The 24,363-nt window shown below is 34.8% G+C and overlaps 1 protein-coding gene across 3 annotated transcripts in view; it reads left to right on the top strand.

The window, feature by feature from the left end:
* LOC125660056 (uncharacterized) overlaps nucleotides 1-10,377 on the top strand; it is a 49,342-nt gene extending 38,965 nt beyond the window's left edge. For 2 of the 3 annotated variants that reach the window (XM_048891909.2, XM_048891903.2), the window contains exons 2-6: nucleotides 6,157-6,587; nucleotides 6,709-6,969; nucleotides 7,088-7,399; nucleotides 7,563-7,704; nucleotides 7,805-10,377. In XM_048891909.2, coding sequence (XP_048747866.2) covers nucleotides 6,157-6,587; nucleotides 6,709-6,969; nucleotides 7,088-7,399; nucleotides 7,563-7,704; nucleotides 7,805-10,010 — 3,352 coding nt within the window. In that variant the 3' untranslated portion in view covers nucleotides 10,011-10,377. Of the gene's footprint in view, nucleotides 1-5,513; nucleotides 5,675-6,156; nucleotides 6,588-6,708; nucleotides 6,970-7,087; nucleotides 7,400-7,562; nucleotides 7,705-7,804 lie in introns of those variants that run through there. The other variant, XM_048891921.2, reaches the window with a different exon arrangement.
* Nucleotides 10,378-24,363: the final 13,986 nt, after the last annotated feature.

Genomic DNA, 24,363 nt, shown 5'->3' on the forward strand with positions numbered 1-24,363 from the left:
GAGGCGAATGCGGGACCCCCTGCGGCCCAGAACGCAAATTTCGTTATTTTCAGTGAATGCGGCAAATTGGACGGCTTTTTCTTCCTCGTAGAGTTAATTAATCGACTTTAATTTTTTTTCCCCAAATAGATACATTCTTTATAATTCTTTTGGTGGGTAGAACATGTCTATACATACCTATGTAGTCACCGTAGAGCTAAAATACCGAGGGCTACCCCTTTCATATAGAAATCCGCTTTAGAGTCTTCATAGAGCCGCCCTTTCTATGGCCCTAAAGGGGCTTCAAAAAAGCAATCGAACATGGTACCCAGCTTAGAATTTAATGCCCTTTCTAACAAAAATATCAGCAGTGCTCTATCTAGCTCCGTATAGGCACCCCGACGCGAATGCGGGACCCCCGCGGACCTGGAAAGTATTTTCCGTATTTTCGGTAGATGCGGCAAATTGGACGGCCATTTCTTCGTCGGAGGGTTATTTGATCGACTTTAATTTATTTTTCCCAAAGAGATACAATCTTTAGAAATCTTTTGGTAGGTAGAACATGTCCCTACCTACCTGAGTAGTCCCCGTAGAGCTAAAATACAGAGGCCTACTCCTTTCATATGGAAATCTGCCTTGGAGTCTTTATAGAGCCGTCCTCTCTGTGGCCCTGAAGGGGCTAAAAAAGACAATCGAACATGGTACCCTGCTTAGAATTTCATGCTCTTTCTAACAAAAATATCAGCAGTGCTCTATCTAGCTCCGTATAGGCACCCCGGCGCGAATGCATAAAATATGATTATATATTTCTTTTCGTCTCAAAAAGCCGAGAAAGACTATGGTAACAAAATATTTTTTGGATGACAAATACAGGACTGAGGGCTAACCCTAATTTTAAATCTCGCAGAGCTAGGGTTATGGCCCGTGCCTAGGTTTGGGGGTACCCTTTGGTCGGAAAAAATATTTGATGGCATATTCTTTTTCGCCTCATTGAGACGAAGAAAATGGTATAAAGCTCAATGTCATAGCTCAATCAATGAAAATTTGGCTTTCAAAAATCTACTAATTTCCTTATGAGGCATAAGCCTAATACTCTTATAAGGAAATTAATAGATTATTGGAAGTCATATTTTCATTTATTGAGCTATGATATTGAGTTTGATATCATTCTCTTCGTCTCGAAAAGACGAGAAAGAATATGTAATTAAAATAAATGTAGGGTGGATAATGAAAATTTTATGCCCTAAACCTTTTTCAATTTGGACTTAGTCATTTTACAGCGAGTGATAAAAAATGCTTTTGGGGGCTCATTTCCTTATTTATTATCCCATCTTAATGTTTCTTAGATCATTTTTTCCCTCTCAATGAGGCGAAACAGGTTATATCAAGTTCATATTTCTAGCTTGATCAATAAGATGATGAGTCCCAAAAAGCATTTTAAGTTAATTGCCGAAAAAAGTCTAAGTCCAAAATCAAGTTTTCAAGAGTAGAATTTTCAATATTCAAGCTACAGCAGATCTGATTACATGTTCATTCTCGTCTTTTCAAGCCGAAAAAGATAGTATAAAGATCTATTACATTACTTGAAAAATAGAGGTTTTTTTACTTTAATAGGATATTTCTTATTTCACCTGTTAATGTCAAAGTATATGCATAGATATTTGGGGGTCAACTTTTCATTTCTTAAGTTATATGAGTGTGCTTTATATCATCGTTTTCGTCTTAAAAAGACGAGAAAGAATATGTAATTAAAATAAATGTAGGATGAAAAATGAAAATTTTATGCCCTAAACCTTTTACAATTTGGACTTAGTCATTTTACAGCGAGTGATAAAAAATGCTTTTTGGGGCTCATTTCCTTATTTATTATCACACCTTAATGTTTCTTATATCATTTTCTTCGTCTCAATGAGGCGAACCAGGTGATACCAAGCTCTTATTTCTAGCTTGATAAATAAAATTATGAGCCCCCAAAAGCATTTTCAGTCATTCGTCGGAAAAAGTCTAAGTCCCAAATCAGGTTATTTGGGGTCAAAATTTTTATTATTCATGTTACATAAAATATGATTATATATTCCTTCTCGTCTCCCCAAGACGAAAAAAATGATGTAAAGATCTTTTAAATATCCTGAATAATAAAGTTTTAGGACATGAATAGGTCTTTCTTATTTACCCTCCTAAAAGGGACATAATCACAACAGGAATGTCAAGTATTTCAGGTGGCAAAATTTTTATTACTTGAGCTATGACATTGTGCTTTATATCATTTTTTTCGTCTTAAAAAGACGAGAAAGAATATGTAATTAAAATAAATGTAGGGTGGATAATGAAAATGTTATGCCCTAAACCTTTTACAATTTGGACTTAGTCATTTTTCAGCGAGTGATAAAAAAAAGTCCCCCACACCAGCGTACTGGTGCAGAGGACAAGTTTTTGGGAGAAAAAAAAAGTCCCCCACACCAGCGTACTGGTGCAGAGGACAAGTTATTGGGAGAAAAACTATCTTTATCAGGAGACTTAGTGATATAAAGAAGTTCCTATTTGAGCTATATGTGCATTCCGGAGGCTAAAGTCCAAAATCAATTATGGCCACCTAAAATTAATATTTTTCAAGATAACCCAAAACTGATTGCATATTATTTGGGCCTTTTGTGAGACGAACAAATTGATATAAAAAACTTTGATGTACTCCTATAAATAAAGAAAAAAAAATTTCATGGCAGATTTTACCATATGCAATGAATTATATAGGAAATACATGGTTTTTCGGGGACAAAATCTATATTAATGGTCCTATCCCATGATATCTTATGTCATTTTCTTCGTCTTAACGAGACGAGAAAGAATATGTAATCCAATAATTGTTAGGGTGATAAATAAAGATTTTACCTCCCAAAAACTTGTGATTTTGGACTTAGAGTATTTTCGACGCGTGAAAAATACAAGTTTTGGGGCTGTGGTTTTCTTATACATAGACCTAGCCAAATGAAGTTGACATCATTCTCTTCGTCTCATTGAGACGAATAAGATGGTATAAGATACTTTATGATCGAGTAATAAATAAAGATTTTACCTCCCAAAAACTTGTGATTTTCGGACGCTAGAGTCCAAAATCAATTATGGCCACCTAAAATTAATATTTTTCAAGATACCCCAAAACTGATTGCATATTATTTGGGCCTTTTTTGAGACGAACAAATTGATATAAAGAACTTTGATGTACTCCAATAAATAAAGAAAAAAAATTTTCATGGCAGATTTTACCATATGCAATGAATTATATAGGAAATACATGGTTTTTCGGGGACAAAATCTATATTAATGGTCCTATCCCATGATATCTTATGTCATTTTCTTCGTCTTAACGAGACGAGAAAGAATATGTAATCCAATAATTGTTAGGGTGATAAATAAAGATTTTACCTCCCAAAAACTTGTGATTTTGGACTTAGAGTTTTTTCGACGCGTGAAAAATACAAGTTTTGGGGCTGTGGTTTTCTTATACATAGACCTAGCCAAATGAAGTTGACATCATTCTCTTCGTCTCATTGAGACGAATAAGATGGTATAAGATACTTTATGATCGAGTAATAAATAAAGATTTTACCTCCCAAAAACTTGTGATTTTCGGACGCTAGAGTCCAAAATCAATTATGGCCACCTAAAATTAATATTTTTCAAGATACCCCAAAACTGATTGCATGTTATTTGGGCCTTTTTTGAGACGAACAAATTGATATAAAGAACTTTGATGTACTCCAATAAATAAAGAAAAAAAATTTTCATGGCAGATTTTACCATATGCAATGAATTATATAGGAAATACATGGTTTTTCGGGGACAAAATCTATATTAATGGTCCTATCCCATGATATCTTATGTCATTTTCTTCGTCTTAACGAGACGAGAAAGAATATGTAATCCAATAATTGTTAGGGTGATAAATAAAGATTTTACCTCCCAAAAACTTGTGATTTTGGACTTAGAGTTTTTTCGACGCGTGAAAAATACAAGTTTTGGGGCTGTGGTTTTCTTATACATAGACCTAGCCAAATGAAGTTGATATCATTCTCTTCGTCTCATTGAGACGAATAAGATGGTATAAGATACTTTAAGATCGAGTAATAAATAAAGATTTCACATCCGAAAAACTGTGCATTTTTAAGTTTTTCCGTGGGCGTGGCCAAATATATGTCATCGCATATATTTTTTTTATTTATCGTCCTATCTCAAAGTTCTTTATATCATTTTCTTCGTCTTAACGAGACAAACACGAATATCTAATCCTATTTCTGATCGGATAATTATGAAGCTTTTTCTGAATGAATAAGTGATATTTTCCTCGGTTTCCGGATTTCCCGGACTCTCCTCCGGATAGGGGTGGGGGCATATAATTGGAAACCCCCTCTCCGAGGTGGGACTAAGATGCCCTTATGATATACACCCATAATAATACCTACTACCCTCGTTAAAGGCCTCCACGGGGCCTATGGCAGAATCCGCCATGAGTTTTTTCCGATTTTGTCCGGATCATTTCCGCTCCGGGTAAGGAAATTTCCAAAAACCAAGACCATGGTCCGGTAGCCTACCTCCAAGTCACCCCATATACCAAATTGGGTTGAAAAATGATAATAACTAGTATCTTTTTCAGGGGGCTGAAAATGGCTATATTTTAACTAAAAAGCCCTACCCCCGGGGTGGGGGTGGGGGGAGAAAATCGAAACCCCCCCTCCGAGGTCGGACGAAGGTCCCCTAATGATATATACCCATACTAATACCATACCCCATACCTGAAGGCCTCCAGGGGGCCCATGGCGGATTCTGCCATAAAAATATGGCAGAATCTGCCATAGAAATCCTAAGGACGGGCTCTGAAGTTGTTATTTTTGAAACTGCTTCGATACCGAATACAAGCATATAATGCGTAATGGGGTGTAAATGTTAGTGATGAAGAGGGGATCTAACGAAGGGTGTAATTTCTAAGTTGGTTTTAATTATTAAAATGTAAACCGTGTGTTCAGCATTGTGTTGTCGGGCAAGTTTCATTTGAATGGAAATTATAGAATGCTGTGTCAGATCGCTTCACAAACATCCATAAATTCCATTCTGGGTCACTTGTTTATTGATTAAGATGCAATTACAAATTCGATCGATATTTGTACCCTAGAAATATTCTCCAACTTGCCATATCAACAATGGGACTGCTTTGCGAAATTAATTTTGTAATCAACGAGAGTTTGTTGCATTGCTGCGAAGCAGGTGTGATTGATTAAAACTACAATTGGAAAACTTTTTTTTATTTGCCATACTCATATCAAAACCTTTACACCTACATACAACGCCAAGGTACAATATTTAAAGGTAATAAAATATTTTCGTTTGTAATTATGCCTTCCGCGCTTTATTGAATGTCGCTGGGACGTTTGTGAGATAGATTCTACAGAACGAATGTATACAGCGTATTGGGGGTTTAAAGAACTGTTTAAATAGAGCGTTGGTAACTATATACACGCTTGCTGTCGTATATTTGATTTGGCTGTGATCGATTCACGGGGTAAAATCAGAACGGACCCGTCTTCTCTCATTTTGAATAATGCATAACATTTAGAGATTTACATTGGAAGAAGAACTCAAAGTGTTTTATCATTTTCTTTCTCATGAAATGATTCGGGTTTTATAACGTTCATGTAAAACTGTAAGTACATTGTGTTTCAAAATTCAAAGAGGCTATTTGTAGTGTGTATCAAAATGAAAAATTATGCTTGATTTTATCAAATTTGAAATAGCTCAAACCTCTCTCTCTCTCTCTCTCTCTCTCTCTCTCTCTCTCTCTCTCTCTCTCTCTGTTTCAAAGCATAGTAACAAATTTGTAGCTTGTTTTGAGTAGTGTTGACGTAGTGTTGATCATTATCAGATATTTAACTCCTGCTAGAAGATAATGTTGAAGTAAATATGTAGAAAACATACTTATATCGCTTTTGATCTGATATGTCACACTTTAAATCAATAGACTTATTAGACAAGTCGCGTAGAAGGAACAGACATAGCATTGGCCTATTGTGGTATAAAACTCTGTACATCTATGCATGTCTGATTATACGGGGCAATATTCGCAGACGGTACTGTCTGTTGGAGATCGAACGCGTTAAAAAAGCTTTATCTATTGTGTCTTTGCAGGGCAAACATGGATCAGGGTTGGGCAGCCAAATTGCTTAACCCAGACAAAGACAAGGAAAATCTGTCTCGCGTCTGCTGGATGTTGAATGACGTTGGCACTCATTCCCTACGATCGGTCTTCGACAGTATTCACCCACCTCTGAACTTAAAGGATCACCTATCTCAGCCTCACATTCGCACTGTTCTCCAACGGCTTCACGAGCAAGGCGTCCTGGACGATAAACAATGGAAACTTCTTTATCCGACCAAGAAGAAACACACGACCTCGCAGCAGTATGACAGTCGAACACTCGTGACTCTGCTGCAGACTATCTGTCACCTTTGCCCTCCATACCCGAACGGATGGTCAGCTGCTCCACTCTCTGCAGATAGCAGCCTTAGTGCTGATATTGTGCGATTGCAACTTATGTTCCAGCATGTTGCTGAAATGAGTGAGCAATTATAAATCAATATTCAAAAGAACATTTACAATAGAATTATAATAATATTTAGAATTCCATTGTATTTTGTCCTTAATAGATCTATATAGATCTGTATATAATGTCTTTTCAGAAACCATTTCTATTGAGGAATATACTTCAATCTGGAAACAGATCAGGGAGGTATTACTCCGACTTGGCGGGCCTCCTATCAGAGTGAGACTACATCGCATCGAAAACGAGGTTCTTGATGCCGAAATGCAGACTCACTATATTAACAAAGTGCAGGAAAACTGGAGCTCCAATCACAAACGCTTGGTCTTTACCCCCAAATCCTCCGGCTCAAGAAACTCGAAAGGGAAGACAAAACGCAAGAATAACACAGAACATGAAGGTATGATTTCTAAGAACAAGACATCAAATTTTTAATGCAAATGGTCATACATATTTCTGGTAAAACAAACGTTATTTTCATTTCTGTAGTTTTCGATTCGTTTCATGTACAAATATAGGTATTCCCCCGGAGGACAAGGCAGTCCTAATGAAGACATACAAACTCTTTGTGGACAACATCCAAGCAGAAGACATCATCGATCGTCTGCAACAAAATCAAGTCATTAAATTTAGCGATAGACAGGAAATATTTGCCCTCAACAAAAGATACGAAAGGATGCAGCTCCTCCTTGACAAGATATTGCATTCGAAACTCTCCTACGCATTCAAGGCTTTGACTGATTCCATCAAATTTAAGTACAAGAAAATTCACGAAACTGTGGTGCAGATACGCAAAGAAACGTACAAACACGGGATTCGTGAGACAGTTGGTAAGAGCTTTAATTGTAATAACAAAACATGCGTGCTATCATCATCATCATCATCGTCATCATCATCATCATCATCATTTTTCTCTATTTTTCATAACTGTGTTACCATAGACTGGTCATTGTATTATGCTTTAATGGTTGTTCAAATTATTCCCCTTTTTAGACGTAGTGGGTGTTGCAACAACTGCGCTGACCAACTTCTACAAGAACAACTACAGCAAGTGTTCGCCATTCCCATGGAACGATGGTGTTACATGCAACATTCGCGATATGTACACACCTCTTGACATCATGGATTCAGATGGGTAGGTATAGAATGACAGTCCACATATCAGTTATATAAAGGTTTAATGAAATAAGAAATGTAAACAAGAAATGAAAATGTTCACAAATTGACTTTTGCAGAAAACGACTGCACTTGAGTGACTTTCTTCCACCTGTGACTTCGATGGGTAAAGGTAAACGAATTCTTCTTGAGGGACCAAGTGGAAGTGGTAAAACCATTCTTAGTCATATGGTGTCATATATGTGGGCAACACAGAGAAGCTACTTTAAAAACAAATACGCAGTTCTTCTCCATGTCGATCTGAAGAAGGTAAACGGGGATTTTCAGGAGGAGGTACATCGAAATCTCTTGCCTGGTGATTTCAAACTGAATTCATCGGAGTTTTTTTCCATGCTAGAGGCAAACTCAGGCGAAGTACTAATGATTTTGGATGGTTACGATGGTAAAATGAACCAGAGAGATTTAGAAGAAATACTTACAGGTACTCGTCTACGTCAAGCTAGTATCATTGTCATGATGAATCCTGAGATCGTTTCATCACCAGGATTCGTTCCAGATTCTCGACTGTTTTCGTTAGGATATAGTTTAAACAGTGTTAGCAGATGCATGAAAACATATCTGTATCACTACAAATTCAATCCAGAGAATCATCAGAGACTGTTTGATACCGTAACGGATGAAAATTGGCAATTCAGACCATATATCACCAAACCAATTTGCTGTTTACTGATCTTCGCTATATACCAGTCCTCGAAAAACGCCAAAATCGCCGACATTTCAGGATTAACTTCCCTTATGGAAGCATACGGTTTTGCGATGGCCACGCAGTTCTGCAAAAGACAAAAACTTGACATAATTGGTTTGGAATTCCCAGAGGAGGTGGTGAAGGCAATTGATCAACTGAGTACATTTGCATTCAGAACATTGAATGACGAGGAATATGTGTTTACAGAGGAGGGTATACTTAACGACACTCAAAATGCGATTGTCTTCAAATTGGGTGCGTTTTTTAAACTCACACCGGTGTCCAAATGGGTATTTACTTGTAGCCTAATGCACGATTTTCTGGCAGCAAGACATTTGTCTGATTATGTTCTAGAGGAGATGATAAGTATCATCAAGGATCATCGCCTGATGAAACAGTCACGGAACAACCAGTTAGTGATGTTTACATGCGGCTTGTACAGAAACGACCACGACACTTTGGTCATCCGTCAGCTTTTCTCAGAAATGGCGATCCAGAACATCCGCAACACAAGAGTTGAGACTGAGGATTCAAGCATCTCGGAAGACGAGTTGAGACCGGTGCGACCTCCAAGTGGAAGGTTCCAGGATTTTTCCCAGAGTCTGTTGAGTCTGGCGGAAGCTAAGTTTCGGGAGGATGCCCTTGAGGCTGTTGCTCAGTCGTTCCCACCTCGAACCGTTATCAAACGCGATGGACTACTGTCGTACAAAAGCCTTCTTTCTCTTCCGCAAATCATGCTTCACGACACAAACCGTATTACGCATTTAGAAATTTATCTCATCCCCGTTTTTATATGTCAAATTCAACTCTACACTGACTTCGCAGAAAGTATTTCCAAAAGCGAGGTCCTATCCCACTTAAAACTGGTGTGGAGTTCAATGGATGTGTTAGCTAGATTTCTAGATGCATTTATGAAAACGACGAAATCTATAGAATCGGTTACACTACAAGATGCGTGCAAAAAACCAATAAAACAAGTGTCTGCTGCAACATGGGCAACACTGCAGAATGCTTGTCAAAATATGATAAAATGCCAGAAATTTGCATTCCTACACGGCAAAGTGGCAGCTATTTCTTATTTTGTTTTGCAACATCTTCCAGACACCATCCAGGAATTGGATATCTCGGGTTGTGTGCTAAATATGATGTGCGCCTCCGAAGTAAGTGCGAAAGTCGAACACGCTGCCTCACTGGAGGTTTTAGACATTAGCCAGACAAGTTTATTTGGATCGGAATTTGTAGCTGTGCTGCAAGGACTGAAACTTAGCAACACGATGAAAATTCTGAAACTCAAAGGTGCAAAGCTAGACCGCGTTGGTGTCATCACTTTAGCAGAGTGTCTGAAATTAACACGAACTCTTCAGGTTTTAGATCTCAGTTACTGTGAACTCAACACTGACATGTGCAAAACGCTTACGGACGCAATCGCAGAAAATCGCAGTCTTCGAAAACTGGTGCTCAAAAACACGAAAGTGACAATAGAAGGGAGACAAGCAATAATTGATCCAAGGCTGGACCAACTAGTAGTTGTCGGACTTGATGATGTGGTCTACGGACTGCATACCATGAATGTCGCATAGAATGATATCTAATATAGAAAATGGGTGATATATCAATTCCATTTGAGGAACTAAAACAGTTTTTTTTTCCAGATAATATGTAGTTTATGAAAAACTTATATGTAATGAAGGTATAGGAGATAGTCATAAAATTATACTCAAGATATAAACGAGAGAAAATATTGTGATGTACGTGTCCGCATTTACACACACTGCATTTCGTTTTCAGTGATCTAGTTCCTAAGAATTCTACATGATAAAGTGTAGAAAGAGCAGCCTGTGATACTAAGTAGTTTATTTTATTTAATAGCAAAGTATATGTATACGTGTATATGATTTTATAAATTATGAAGTATATGAATTTATAAAATATGAAAAATACCACAAATATTTGTTATTGGTGCTACCAACAACTTCTTGAATATCATTATCGGACATATGGTTAAAAAAGTAAAAGAGAATAATGAAAACGAAGTAAAGTTTAAATCAGGTTACAAGGGGAGTCATCTGCATTAGAATTTGTGCATATTTAACTGAATAGGAAGTGAAGAATGATTATATTGCTCTGGCTAGAGACCCCCATTTCATTTTGATACTCAATATTTACTGGTATAAGATATACATTTTAGATGGACAGAATTTGGAAAATGTATCTTGGGCCAAACTAGGGAGAATTCTGTTTGTATTACTTTTTTAATCTTATTTCACTTAAGAGTCACTCGTTTAGCTGAGTAACACACATTCTATAGTTCATCTGTTATCACATCTTCGCTAGCCAAGGGATTTTGGTCCACTTCCCTCCCCATGGATCGGAGAGGACCGAAAACCCTTGGCTAGCGAAGATGTTGTTATCAACATGCTGGAATTTATTTTTAACTTGGCTGCAGCATTAAGCACCGCCCAACACCAAATCTGCTTAATTGCTTTACCACCGGATTTTCAAATAGGTCACGCTCGGTCTTTAATAGTTTTAAACATATGATACCGCCTGAGACGTCTAACAACCTACTCCATCAGAAACCAGTCAATAATGGTTTCGCGACGTCCCTTCGCAACATCGCATATTATAAGAATTAAAGCATTCCTGTCGGTGATATTGACCCCAGAGTCCTTGACCTTCAATATTTAACCATGAAAACCTGTAGGAACAAAGGTCTTGCTGCAGGACAACATTGTTGCCAATGGTTGCACATGTGAAATCAAATAAAAAGTAATAAGTAATTTACAGGAATGACATTACTCGGGATATGTCCGGGAGCGAGATTGAATCGGACTGATTAAGACTTTCCCTTTCAGTGACCTTGAAAACCAGTAGGGATCCAAATCTTTATGCAAAATTTCATTCAACGTATCATTCCTGAAATTTTGATAACAATGTGGCTTTAATCTTGTGTACAAAAATGACCAGAATTTGCTTCCTGTGGCTTTGACCTCTGAAAAAAGACATCAGCAGCAAGTTTGGTCAATAGAGGTTCCGTAAATCTTGGTACTCAACAAAGCCTGTATTTTACAGAGGAATGCGAATACCTGGGATTCCCAAGAGAAGTGCGAACCTCAGGCTCCGGGGTCATAAAACTTGTACGAGTCCAATTTTGATCCAAGTGTCACTTTTATAGAAAGAACAAATAATGAAAAAGATAGTAAGCTCGTCCAACTATTATGGCGAGGGGCCACGACTGTCAAGTGTTTTGACTTAGCGATATAATCATTTGTACAAATTTACTATGGCCCCGAGATCAAAGATAGGGTTGAATTAATTTATACTAGTCTAATCAGAGTTGTATTAAGATTTTGAGATTTACTACCGCCCTTAATTATCCAAATACACCCTAAAGCGAATTTCATGATTCCAACTGAATAAGGGAAATAAATCAAGGGTAAAATAATGTGCCCAATTGACATATCTGTGAAACTAAATTAAGAGGCGGTTTTTTTAGGGGGGGGGGGGGCAATCTCCTGAAACTACAGAGTATAAAAAGCATTCCCTTGGTATTATTCCTTAGACTGTCTTATTAAAATTGTTCTGTTTTCCTAGAGGAAAAGTCACACATGGCGGCCTTTATCTTCATGTCTGTATCTTTTAAAGAAAATATACATGGATACATTTACAATGTCAGTGAAACTTTCAATAAATGAATGCGTCTCCCAATATTGAATTAAGAAATTGACCTATTAAACGTTTTGTGCATTTATTTGAGCAATAAACTAATTTCTCGAATTCTGCTTCTGAGGAAGGTCCTCACTGAGCAACATGATATCATACACTTTATAAAAACTCAACACCTTCACTAGTCAAAGGTTATTCCCCGATCTAATTACGCAGAGTATCCGGCGCGGATCTAAGAAGTCTGGTTTTAATTGGATTGCGTTATTCCCTTAATCAAATTGACGGAACAAGGTTTTAGCATATCAGAGCAAAGACAGAGACCCCCTTACAAAATATGCTCACCTGGTTAAAAAAAATGCTATCACTGAAAGTTTTAACCGATCATCTCATTTTGTTCCCAAGCACTTAACGTTCCACAAACATGAATCCATGTGACGGTTACCTGGATTGGTGTGGCTTTCATTAATCTAGTAAGGATTAATGAAAAGATATCATGACATAGCCACCTTCATGAAATGATATATTCTATAGCAAGCTAGTGTAAGTTGATGATATGTTTTCGGGGTATTATATAGTGTTAAATCTGCTTAACTTCAAGTATGAGCATGATGTGAAATTGGATCCGTTAAATGGACATTCTAGTAGATAAGGGAAATTAAAGGGTTTAATCTTTAAACTTAAAATTCATCTGTGATAGTGATAGTGATTTACTCTTTTTAAGAGGTAGGGTTGCGAACAAACCTCTAGCTAGAAGTAATGTCAAGGAATAGTAAATCGTATGTTTATATATCTTTCTTGATATTGCCATGCAAAATATTTAGACATTATCAAATTAACCAGTTTGGTAGACTATTATATAAATAAGGAACTTCCATAAAAGGCACGCCCTCTGTCTGTCATGACGTCATAATTACAACAATAGCAAAACGTCATAGGTGGAAACCGCAACTTAGTGTTTGTTTTCCAGGTTTGCGTATGAAAGAATATTTCATCAGAAAGATGGACAACAATTATTCAAACGGAAAACGACAGAAGGCGAAGGTATTTGAGATTTTTACATCCTTTTTGTGTTTAGTATCTCAGTACCAGCAATTTAAGCTCCAAGTACTCATGGAGTCTAGAGGCCGGTATTAAGCCCACGGTAGTTCCAGATGGGAGAGCCCTGCATGATGGGAGCCCAGATGTTATATGAAGCTCATGAAAGATCCTTGTTTTTCTCAGCCAGCAAAATCGAGCCATTAAGTACATGCTCAATCAAAATTGTAAAATAACTCGATTCCAAAAATGTTTATCAGAAAATAAATGCCATATTGTATTAGCTATGGAATTGAAACATGTACCTTAGTAGAGCTGATCATTAGGTAATCATGGTGCTATGACCTACATGTAATTTCCGTACTCAAAATCATTGTGCATTTTAAAAAGATTATAGAATTAAGTTTTTTTCTTCTTTTTTGGAAAAAATGTATTGATATGTAAACTCTAGACATTTGACTCACAAAGGAATAAAGCACTTTTTAGTTAGGAGTTTACACATTGGGAATTTATTTTCATTGGGGCTTCTTTACTTTTAATCTTCAAACATTAGAACAAAAGTGTAGGGATATATGCCCAATATTGTAATATAAATGTACATATGGTTTGATTTTTTTTTTATGGAAGTGTAAACTTTTGAGCTGCTAGCTTAAAACCCAGTCAGAAGGCTTGGTCATTCAATATGCTAATTGATATCTGTAATATCATCATGTCATTCTCAATGTTTAGAAACAATTACATTATTTCACAAGGGTATGAAATGCAAATACATGTACTAGTGTATTTCATGGATTTTTTTTTTTTTTTTTACATTTAGCTATATTTTGTACTTTACTTCTAGAGCGTATGTCAATATTCACATAGTTTCTTGGTATGAACAACATTTGTAGAGTTACAACTCTTTACAATGAAAGGTGAAGATAACGAACAGTGCATGATCAATTTCATTACTCCTATAAGCAATACAAAATAGATAGTTGGGCAAACACGGACCCCTGGACACATCAGAGATGGGATCAGGTGCCTAGGAGTAGTAAGCATCCCCTGTCGACCGGCTACACCCGCCGTGAGTCCTATATCCGGATCAGGTAAACGGAGTTATCCGTAGTCAAAATCAGAATGCCAAGAACGGTCTAACAATCGGTATGAAACACGTCAGACAGCATTTGTCCCAATGATAGGTTGTATTGACGAACTAGGTCGTTATAACGACCATAGAATTTGCTAAATGCTGACTTTAATCGAGGCTGTTGAAACCCTGTACCATCAACTTGTTTGTCAGTAGCTTGCCTCGATTTAAATACTGACCATACGCAGAATAAACTCTTGCGTATCGAATCAGTTGAGAGATATAAACATCATGTATGCAGGTGATAATGGAACATTGCTACATAAATATGGGAAGTTGACGATGGAGAAGCTGAAATCATCCCATTTGTCATACGGTTGAGTTGTCAGTTTGCCGTTAATGTCTACTTTCAATAAAATATCTAAGTATGAAGCAGAAGTGGATGACTCTGTGGTGTCGTTTATTTCGACCTCACTATGGAGCGCCAAATTAACATAAACTCAAATAATTGAAGATATCTTCAATTATTTGAAGATATCATCAATTCAATTATTGCTGTCTTTAATTGAATTAATGCGCGCATTAAATCAATTATTGCTCTCATCAAATGAATTAATGCGCGCATTAAATCAATTGATGAGAGCAATAATTGAATTGATGCGCGCATTAATTCATTTGATGAGAGCAATAATTGAATTAATGCGCGCATTAATTCAATTATTGCTCTCTTCAATTCAATTGATGAGAGCATCAATTGAATTAATGAGAGCAATAATAGATTTGATGCGCGCATTAATTCAATTATTGCTCTCTTCAATTCAATTGATGAAATCATCAATTTCGTAGAAATACTGCTCGCAATAATTAATTTAGAGCTCGGTATAAATAATTTGATGATCTCTTTAATTCAATTGAAGATATATTTAATTATTTACAATGCTTTTGTATAAGGAATTAATGCGCGCATCAATTCTTTTAAAGAGGGCAACAATTCAATTAAAGAGATCATTAATTCAATTGTGGATATATTGAATTGAAGATATCTTTAATTATATAGTTGCTCTCTCTAAAAGAATTATTGCTCTCTTCAAATGAATTAAAGATATCATTAATTCAATTGAAGAGAGCAATAATTGAATTAATGCGCGCATTAAATCAATTATTGCTCTCATCAAATGAATTAATGCGTGCATCAATTCAATTATTGCTCTCATCAATTGATTTAATGCACGCATTATATCAATTATTGCTCTCTTCAATTGAATTGTAGCGCGCATCAATTCAATTGTTGATATCATTAATTCATTTGAAGAGATCATTAATTCAATGAAAGCGCGCATCAATTCAGCTGAAGAATTAATGATATCATCAATTCAATTAATGCGCGCAATAATTCAGAATTGAAGATATCATTAATTATTTGAAGAGATCTTTAATTAATTTGTTGCGCGCATCAAATGAATTAATGATATCTTCAAATAATTGAAGATATCTTCAATTATTTGAGTTTATGTTAATTTGGCGCTCCATACCTCACAGGGATATATCGAATCGACATATGAATGAAAGTTTGATTTTCTTTTGTAAATCTAAAATTGGTACAAATCTTTAGAATTGTCACAGATAAATGTAACCTCTTCTACTACAGATTTGCAGAATTGACAATATCAAGACTCTTTCAGCATAGGTTTTGAATACCAGTATCAGTTATAACCCGCCATACTATCTTTGGCATCATGATGTCATAATTAACCTATGACATCATGACGTCATAATTGCAACAATAGTAAAACGTCATTGTTGGAAACAAACACAGATTGTGGTTTTCAGTTTTGCTTCAAAGAATACTTTACTATTAACGATTACAAAATGGTAGAGATGAGCAACAGTTGTTCTTATGGAAAAGGGCAGAAAGGAAAGGTGCTTGAAGCCATTTCATTTTCTTTTCCGCGCTGAATATGTGTAATTTTCTAACTTCACAGGGTTCATAAGTTGTAATATGCTCAAGTAAATAATGTCAAATTTTATGAAGATAGCACATAATACATCTTATTTTTAATTATCTTTTTTCTGTTTAAGGACGAAAAGTATGCTAAACATAAGGATTATGGAGAAGTCAGGCCACAGACAGGAAAGTGGTCCCCCCATCCAAGTGGCACAAAGGTGAGGATGTAAAATTTTGGATAGAATAAGTGAAAAATTGTATTCCTTCAAGTAATCTCCAAGCAGTCTTTGACTTTCTACTACCCATTACCCCATCATTTCCTCCACTGTTGACCCCCTCTCTAATTTAATCCCAATGCACTAGATATTGCACAGAATTAAGAGGAATGTGCCATTTGAATTAGTTGCATTTAGGTTTTATAAAATGCAAGGAATAAGTTATGCAATTCACGCTTCCACTGTCGTCAGGGGAGGTGTGGTTACAATATCCGCACAGCGAGTCATAGTCCAGGATAACTGGCACAGTAAATATCAAAATCATTTTTTTTAAAAAGCCAGGAAAACGTCAGATATTTCGGACTAAGCGAATCAGTGGGCGGGTGTGGAAGCGTGAATAAAGGGGGCTGCGTAGACTGGAAGGGGGGGGGGGTAGACTTCTCCATCTCCTATCCCTATCGCTCCTCCCACTAGATCGCCATTTTAGTTTTTTTAAATCGTATTTACGACGTATATCGTTCAGTAAGTAGAGAATAATATTCATGTTATACGAGAAAATCAATTTGGTGTTTTGCTTGTTTACAGTCAGTTTATCTTCTTCATATTTTTGGTAATTCCTCGTGTTTTTGGTAAGTCGATTCAGTGCTAACAAATATCACTGTACCTCATACTCCACTGTGAAGCCCTGGTTGGTGAAGTTACCGAAATTTTGGAAATTAGCACCTTCCGAAGGACATGGTCAATTGATATTTACTTAGCATCCCCATATCCAGAAATGTCACAATTTTATCAAGACCCTACACTCCTAGTGAAGTCTAAAGTCAATTAATACATTATATAGAAAAAGTTTCGGCGGTACAAGTATTTGGATGCGCACATGTACTTAGATTTACATACAAGGGTACAACTTGGTGACAACCATATTGAGTACTGCTCTATCCTTTTTTATTTATTCATTTTAGGGGAGGGGGGGTACTATTATTATTATTATTTTTTAAATCCTTTAAAATAGTTTGGAGTGTAGATTTGTCGTATTTCTCAAATGCCTAGTGCATTTTCCTTTAATTGATAAAACTGATAGGCAATGCACACTTCGCCCGTGTAGATGCTGAAAGCTATTAGTAGGTTTTATAAGAAATAAATACTCTGCACGTGCACTATTCTGTATATCAAACAACTGAGGACCTTTGAAAATAATTAATCTGTAAATGGGGAATGGGTGATACTTTATTAGAACTGTTAACAAGATAGTGGGTTGTTTTTTTTCGCACACACATTCCCACCCACAGGCCCTCCATACTCTGGGTACCTTGATAATTCACTCAAAGTCAATAAAAGCGTGCAACTGAGGATTTCAAAATCATGGTTTATCGACCATTCAAAATATATATGATAACATGCGTTTATTAATGGTAAATATCTGTTGAACACTCAACTCAAATTGTTTCAAGATTTTTTTTTTTTTTTTATACAGAAGGTCAAAGTATGGTATATTTTTCGAGATTTTTCTCACATGTAACCTTCGTTACTGATTCCTTTACATAAGATAAACATTAATTTTCCATGTATTATTCCATAATTTGTATTGGAATTGACTGAGCATATATTTTTCTAATTTGCGAAAGACAATAAATCCAGGTTTTCAAAGAAAATATTTAATCAACACAACAATAAATTATCCGCTGTAAAAGTCAGCTATAAGATTTTAAGAACGCAAAATAAACGACTAGATATCACTTTCAATATCTTTGAAGTAGCAGAAAATAAAATTGATTAAAAAATATTCTCGAATAGTTCAATAAGTAAGTGATTTATTATAGTGACATGTGTTTTATACATTACAGAATTGAAAAATACATTAAACAGAATAGGAATTCAAACACCCGATTGATGTTGCCAAATTATAACATCACTTGTATTCACGAGATCTAGGCTCGCGACCGTGTCGATATCTCCCAGTTTAATTTCACGAAATGTTACTGTGTGATCATCACATGCTTGTGAGAAAATCCTCATGATCATCATTGAATAAAAACTGTACACCCAATATCGTGTAAATCACCAATGTTCATAGTTGAGGTGCTCTGATCAGACACATACTGCACATTCGCTCCCATCCTTTGTCGGGCGAGAAGTGCGATGAACATGCACAGCGGGAAGAGGAAATTATCCAAGCGATCACCCGACAAAAACTTTACTTTTCATTGGGGTGATTAAAAAGATCGTGCAATAACCAATGGTCACATGACAGATATATTTCTAATTGGTCATGATACAAGTAAGTTATGGAATATTTATTTCGGTGCATCTTGATTTATTTGGACTCGTCACCGCTCTTCGTGCAAATAAATCAAGATACACCGAAATAAATATACAATAACTATTACTTAGTTCAATGGAAATACCAATTTTAATAAAAATATAACGTAGGTAAGCGAAGAAATTTACCAAATGTGTCTTTTCTTCTGAATTTGTTAATTTGCAAAAAATATGCGATTAAAACAAAAGTAAGACTGATGTTTCGCTACATAAATGCTCATGATTCTGATAGAAATAACAGACACATATTTTGAAACCTGGATTGCTCTTTGTTATACATGTAATAAACAATAAAAATAACGTATGTTTCTTAATTTTCCTTCCAGTACTATAAACACAAAGTCATTATTTCTATTCAAAAATGGAAAGAAACATATTTACACATTTCTAACAATCTGTTTACAGTAATAATGTAAAGAAAATGTTTAATTTCCCAACATTTTGATTGAATGTACATGTATACCGAATCTTATGTTTAGTTGCTTATTTTGGAATACCTTTCCATAGAAACTGTCAGTATAATCCACCATGCGGTGTTATGAATGAATATTTAACGTGGACCTCAAGACATAGATGTCCCCTATTGATCTTGAGGCCAAAAGGACAAAGGTTAAACATAATTTAAGATATTGTCTGTTGAGAACCCTTTGCTTGACAGACATCAAACTTGAAACACGGGTGCCCCCTTATGAATAGATCCCCCCCCCCCCCCCCATTGGATTTCAAATCACAAGGCCAAAGGTCATACATGACTCAAATGACTAGTTGCTTATAAGTATTTTGAGAGATCAAACTTACATGTATCATTATGGTTGCCTCTGACTAGTAGTTAAACCCTTATTTTCACTGTCTATACAGACATTCTACCTTTTCAGTATTGCCACACGGGGAGCATATAATATTGTTACTAAAACAATTTTTCAGGGTTATTATATTTTAAAACATTTTTTTTTTCATGGTAGTTCTGTATTTCTGCTCTCCTAAGCGCCATTTCTGAAAAAATAAATAAAAAATTAAAAACAACTAGAATAATATTACGTAATGGAATTTCTGGTAACATACGTTACATTCAGATAAAATATTTTTTAATGATTTCTCGTATAAGATTGCAAAGATTAATCCCCTCATTTCTAAGATATATCATGAAAAGATGCCGAATTCTAGCAAATTGATAAATGTAGAGTTGCATAGTATGACAAAGATTTTGGTTCAATGTCACTATTTTTATTATATATACAAATTGGCAATGAGCTATTACAAGGAAAAGAAATAAAACACAATAAATATTGTTTCTTTCCAAAAATATACAACATATCAAATACTCAGTCAACAAAGACATTGTCATGAATATTATGGAAAAAATAAACCACAAATACATCAATAACATACCCCAATTGTATGGCAGTGCCACACCCAATTAAACCCGTCTCACCGGAACAAAGAGGATTCTATTGTGAATAATAAAGAAAATTGTATAAACTCATTGTCGAAATTACTAAAGAAATATTCCACTGCTATAACGCATTAGAATTGTTATAACTATAAATGAACGTTAGCATATTTATGAAATTAATAAAATGCTAAATGTTACTATAGTAGAATTACATGTATTAATACTGATAATATTTATCCAAAATAAAATATCAAAAGCATTTATAATTTGCTTACCAATATTAAAAATGTGTTACCCCGAACTCTATTCGAACACCCAGTGAACTGTGTGAAGGGCGGCGTCAGAATGAAGAGGTGCACATATAGTGAGTGAGTTATAAATAAGCGGACAAACCGGTTTTAATATTCCAAGTAATCAAACATAATTTATAAATTTCTTAATTACCTGGACTATTGTTATAAACACAAAATACTAATATTAAATTGTATCTGAAACTTAAATACATTATTTTGCATATTTTCTAATCTCAAAGAAAATGATTCGCAAGGACAGAACTCTATAAATAACTCTCAATCAATTACGGCGCGCAGTTCGCGATAAAATTCCGCAATACGATTTATGCGTCACAATAGTTACATGTATCATGAATAAGACAGTAGCAGAGAAAAGCATGGCCTGTATTTCTTGCAGAGGATATCTGTATATGCTAGTGAATATGGGAACAAATACACTTTTGTTTCTTCCTAACATAGTTGATATTCAACAAACATATCATTAATGATGACATTTTGTCAATATGTAGTCAGTATTTGATGTCTAATCAAGCATTTCATTAAGTAACATACGTTACTTTGAGTTACGTATGTTACCAGCGTTCTACTCAATGTAATGCTTACACCAGAGAAATTTCGAGATATTTGGAATACGATATACATTCTTTGATATTAGAAGAACACATTCAGACCAAAACATTCCATCTGCTTAATCAATATTGTATATAAAACATTGCAGTTGTTGCAACAGTACTTACCGTAAGAGAAAATTAATTAATCCTCATTCTCAAAGTTTAACACGTATTGACTGTTCATGGTAGACGCCGTGTCGTATACCACATCATGCAGACAGCTATCAAAAATACGCGGGAAATATGTTACTCCCTTTAGTTAATTTTTCGGTGACGAATGTTGTAACAAACGTTTGTCAAATTTCAGACCAATCAATAACTTCTGCAAAACAAATGTTTCTATTTTTATTCTCTGTACACTACTAGATTTTCATAAAAGGAATAACATTTGCTCTGCAAATACGTTTTGATAAAAAGTTTATTGCATCGACTGTTACATTTCTTATATCGACATGCAACATTTTGAGAATAATGATAACTTCTTCTCAATGCCACATCCAAATATCGCTTGATGAACATTTTGCCTAAGTTTTTTTGGGGATATTTTAGCGACAAAATTGATAAAAAACACAAAGATAAGACGAAATCTTTGTCCATACATTGGATGTTTAATTGACCCTATGATCTGACGACATGGAGTAATATATAATTCCAATGTTATTTATTACAATTGTTTTGATTGGACAAAAATAAAGCTGAACAGGAGTTTATACATCAATAAACCCGAAAATGCGATGTATTCATACACGCCTGAAAACAAATAACATAGTGCGGTGAAACTACATGTATTCAAATTTTTACAATTGTTAATAAAGTGAATGAATTGGAATTATAAGAATCAAACATTCTTTTTAAAGAATTTATCGATGTGTAAACTCCGGACATTTTACTCACAAACTTAACATAAAAGTGCTTCGCACTTTTATTCAGTTTGTGAGTAAATTGTCCTGAGTTTACACATCGATAAATTCTTCAAAAAGAATGTTTAATCCTATAATACACCACTGCTTAAAAACAAACGCAACAGACATGAAACTTTTATTGAATGAAAATTTAGATAATACAAATGATATTAACGCAAAGAAAATTAACAAACACGCTCTTAGATTTTTACATTTGCTTGTTGAGTCGGTGACAGTCACGTATGTTACAAAATTAGGGTATCTAGGCTTCCTTCCAAGTTTATAAGTAAAGGGGAAATAAAAAAGGAGGTTATGTAAGTAAGTAAGTAATTTATTTATTTCCAATTTTGGGCCCAGAGGACATACAAAGAATACAAAGTTCATATACATAAATCATAAAAGAGTGATTATCCAAATATAGATGAAAAATAAAATTTACAAGTTCGTGATAAATCAACTTTTCTTAGTAATGAACAGCTATATATGTAATTGGCAAATTTTTCAATAATACTGTCACATTCGTTGCTCATAAGCCAGATAAATTTTTGTCTATTACACAGGTTTATACAATTCTTGCACAAAATGTTCATGGACTCTATGAATGGTTTTCTTAAGTGTTGGTATGCTAAAGTCAAATACAAAATGGAATTCATCTTCTACACAGTCAGACTTGCAGACAGTACATATTCTCTCATTTACATGTGTTTGTATGTAACGTCCAGTTTCAATAGCCAAAGAATGAGAACTGATTCTGAAATTTGTGAAACATTGCAAAACATGAGGATTACGAATTACTGAAAAATATTTTTCTCTACAGAATCTTCTTCTGAATAGTGAATAGTGCATAGGTTCGTAATTTACCAAATTGTTTGTCTGCATTGTCTGAGAGTGTATTACACCACTGATATTTAAATCTTTCATACAACTTATTAGCAACAATTGAAGCAATATTTTTATCATGTATATGGCATTGTATATCCAACTTATTCAAAATATAATGAATGCTACTGATCCAGCTGCTTTTGTTATTATCGTATAATACATTGTTTTCATGTACAGCATTTCTTAATAAGGAATTTACTTCGGAATTTAAAATTCTTTGTAAATATTTAAAACAGCTTTTTATGACATCAATATACATTGGGAATCGACCAAGTTAACCAACAATAACTTGATTTGAGGCTTTTTTATGTACACCACAAATATATTTTAAAACTTTAATGTGCAATTTTTCACAGTACATTTTGTTAAAGAAGTTTTCCATACAATAATTGGGGCGTTTTGCAGAACATGTATCTGTATTTATTGTTCCCCAGATTTCACACGCATAAAGCAGTACAGGTTTCAAAGTATGATCATATAAGTGTATCAGGGTATGCATTTTAGGTTTAATATTTCCAAAACATTTGACTAATTTAAAATATGCTTTTAAGGCTCTTTTGTAGAGATCAAACTGACAATTTGTGAATGAACCTGATGAGGAGAAAACAATTCCTAGATATTTATATGATGACACTTGTTCAATAATTTGATTTTTATAGAAAAAAATTTCAGCTGATTTTTTACCACTTTTGCAAAATATAATAATTTTTGTCTTCTTGAGATTGACAGACAGGCAATATTTTTCACAGTAGCTTTCCAGCTTATTTATACATTGCTGAAGTCCTCTTCAGATTTAGAAATTAATACTAAATCATCAGCATACAATAGACAATTTAGGGAAATGTCACCTAATTTAACTGGATCATCATTATCATTAAATAAAGATGATAGACCATTGATTAATATTTTAAAGAGATTTGGGCTTAAGTTATCTCCTTGTCTAACACCCACTTTAGATTCAAATGATCTGGTAAGTTTGTTTTGAAGTTATCTCCTTGTCTAACACCCACTTTAGATTCAAATGATCTGGTAAGTTTGTTTTGAAGTTTTACTGACATTGAGTTTGCTGTGTACACATTCTTAACGACCTTATAAAAAGGCCCCATTATGTCTAGCTGATGCAACCTGTGTAATAAGGCAGAGTGTAAAACAGTGTCAAAGGCTTTAGAAAAATCAATGAAGCAAACATACAGTTTGGATTTATTATTTGTATATTTTTGAATTAGGGTTCTAAGTACAAACATGTGGTCACTAGTTCTGGCTTTTGGTTGAAAGCCAATTTGAACCTTATTAATAATATTGTTGGAGTCCAAGTAATTTTGTAACCTGGTATTCAGTATGCTATTAAATACTTTGGATAGACAAGAAGTTATTGTTATTCCTCTATAATTTGAGGGGTCATATGGACTATCATTCTTATGAATTGGTGTAATAAAGCCCGTTTTTCATTCCTCTGGGTATTTGCCAGAGGACAAGATAATGTTAAATAACTTTAGCATATATGGTAAAACATAATGTACACTGGTTTTTAGCACTTCATTTTTAATGCCATCCAATCCAGCTGTTTTATTATTTTTAAGATGTTTTATTGCATTAATGACTT

This window comes from Ostrea edulis, chromosome 1 (assembly GCF_947568905.1).
Source record: "Ostrea edulis chromosome 1, xbOstEdul1.1, whole genome shotgun sequence".
In the NCBI taxonomy this organism is placed as follows: Eukaryota; Metazoa; Mollusca; class Bivalvia; order Ostreida; family Ostreidae; genus Ostrea; species Ostrea edulis.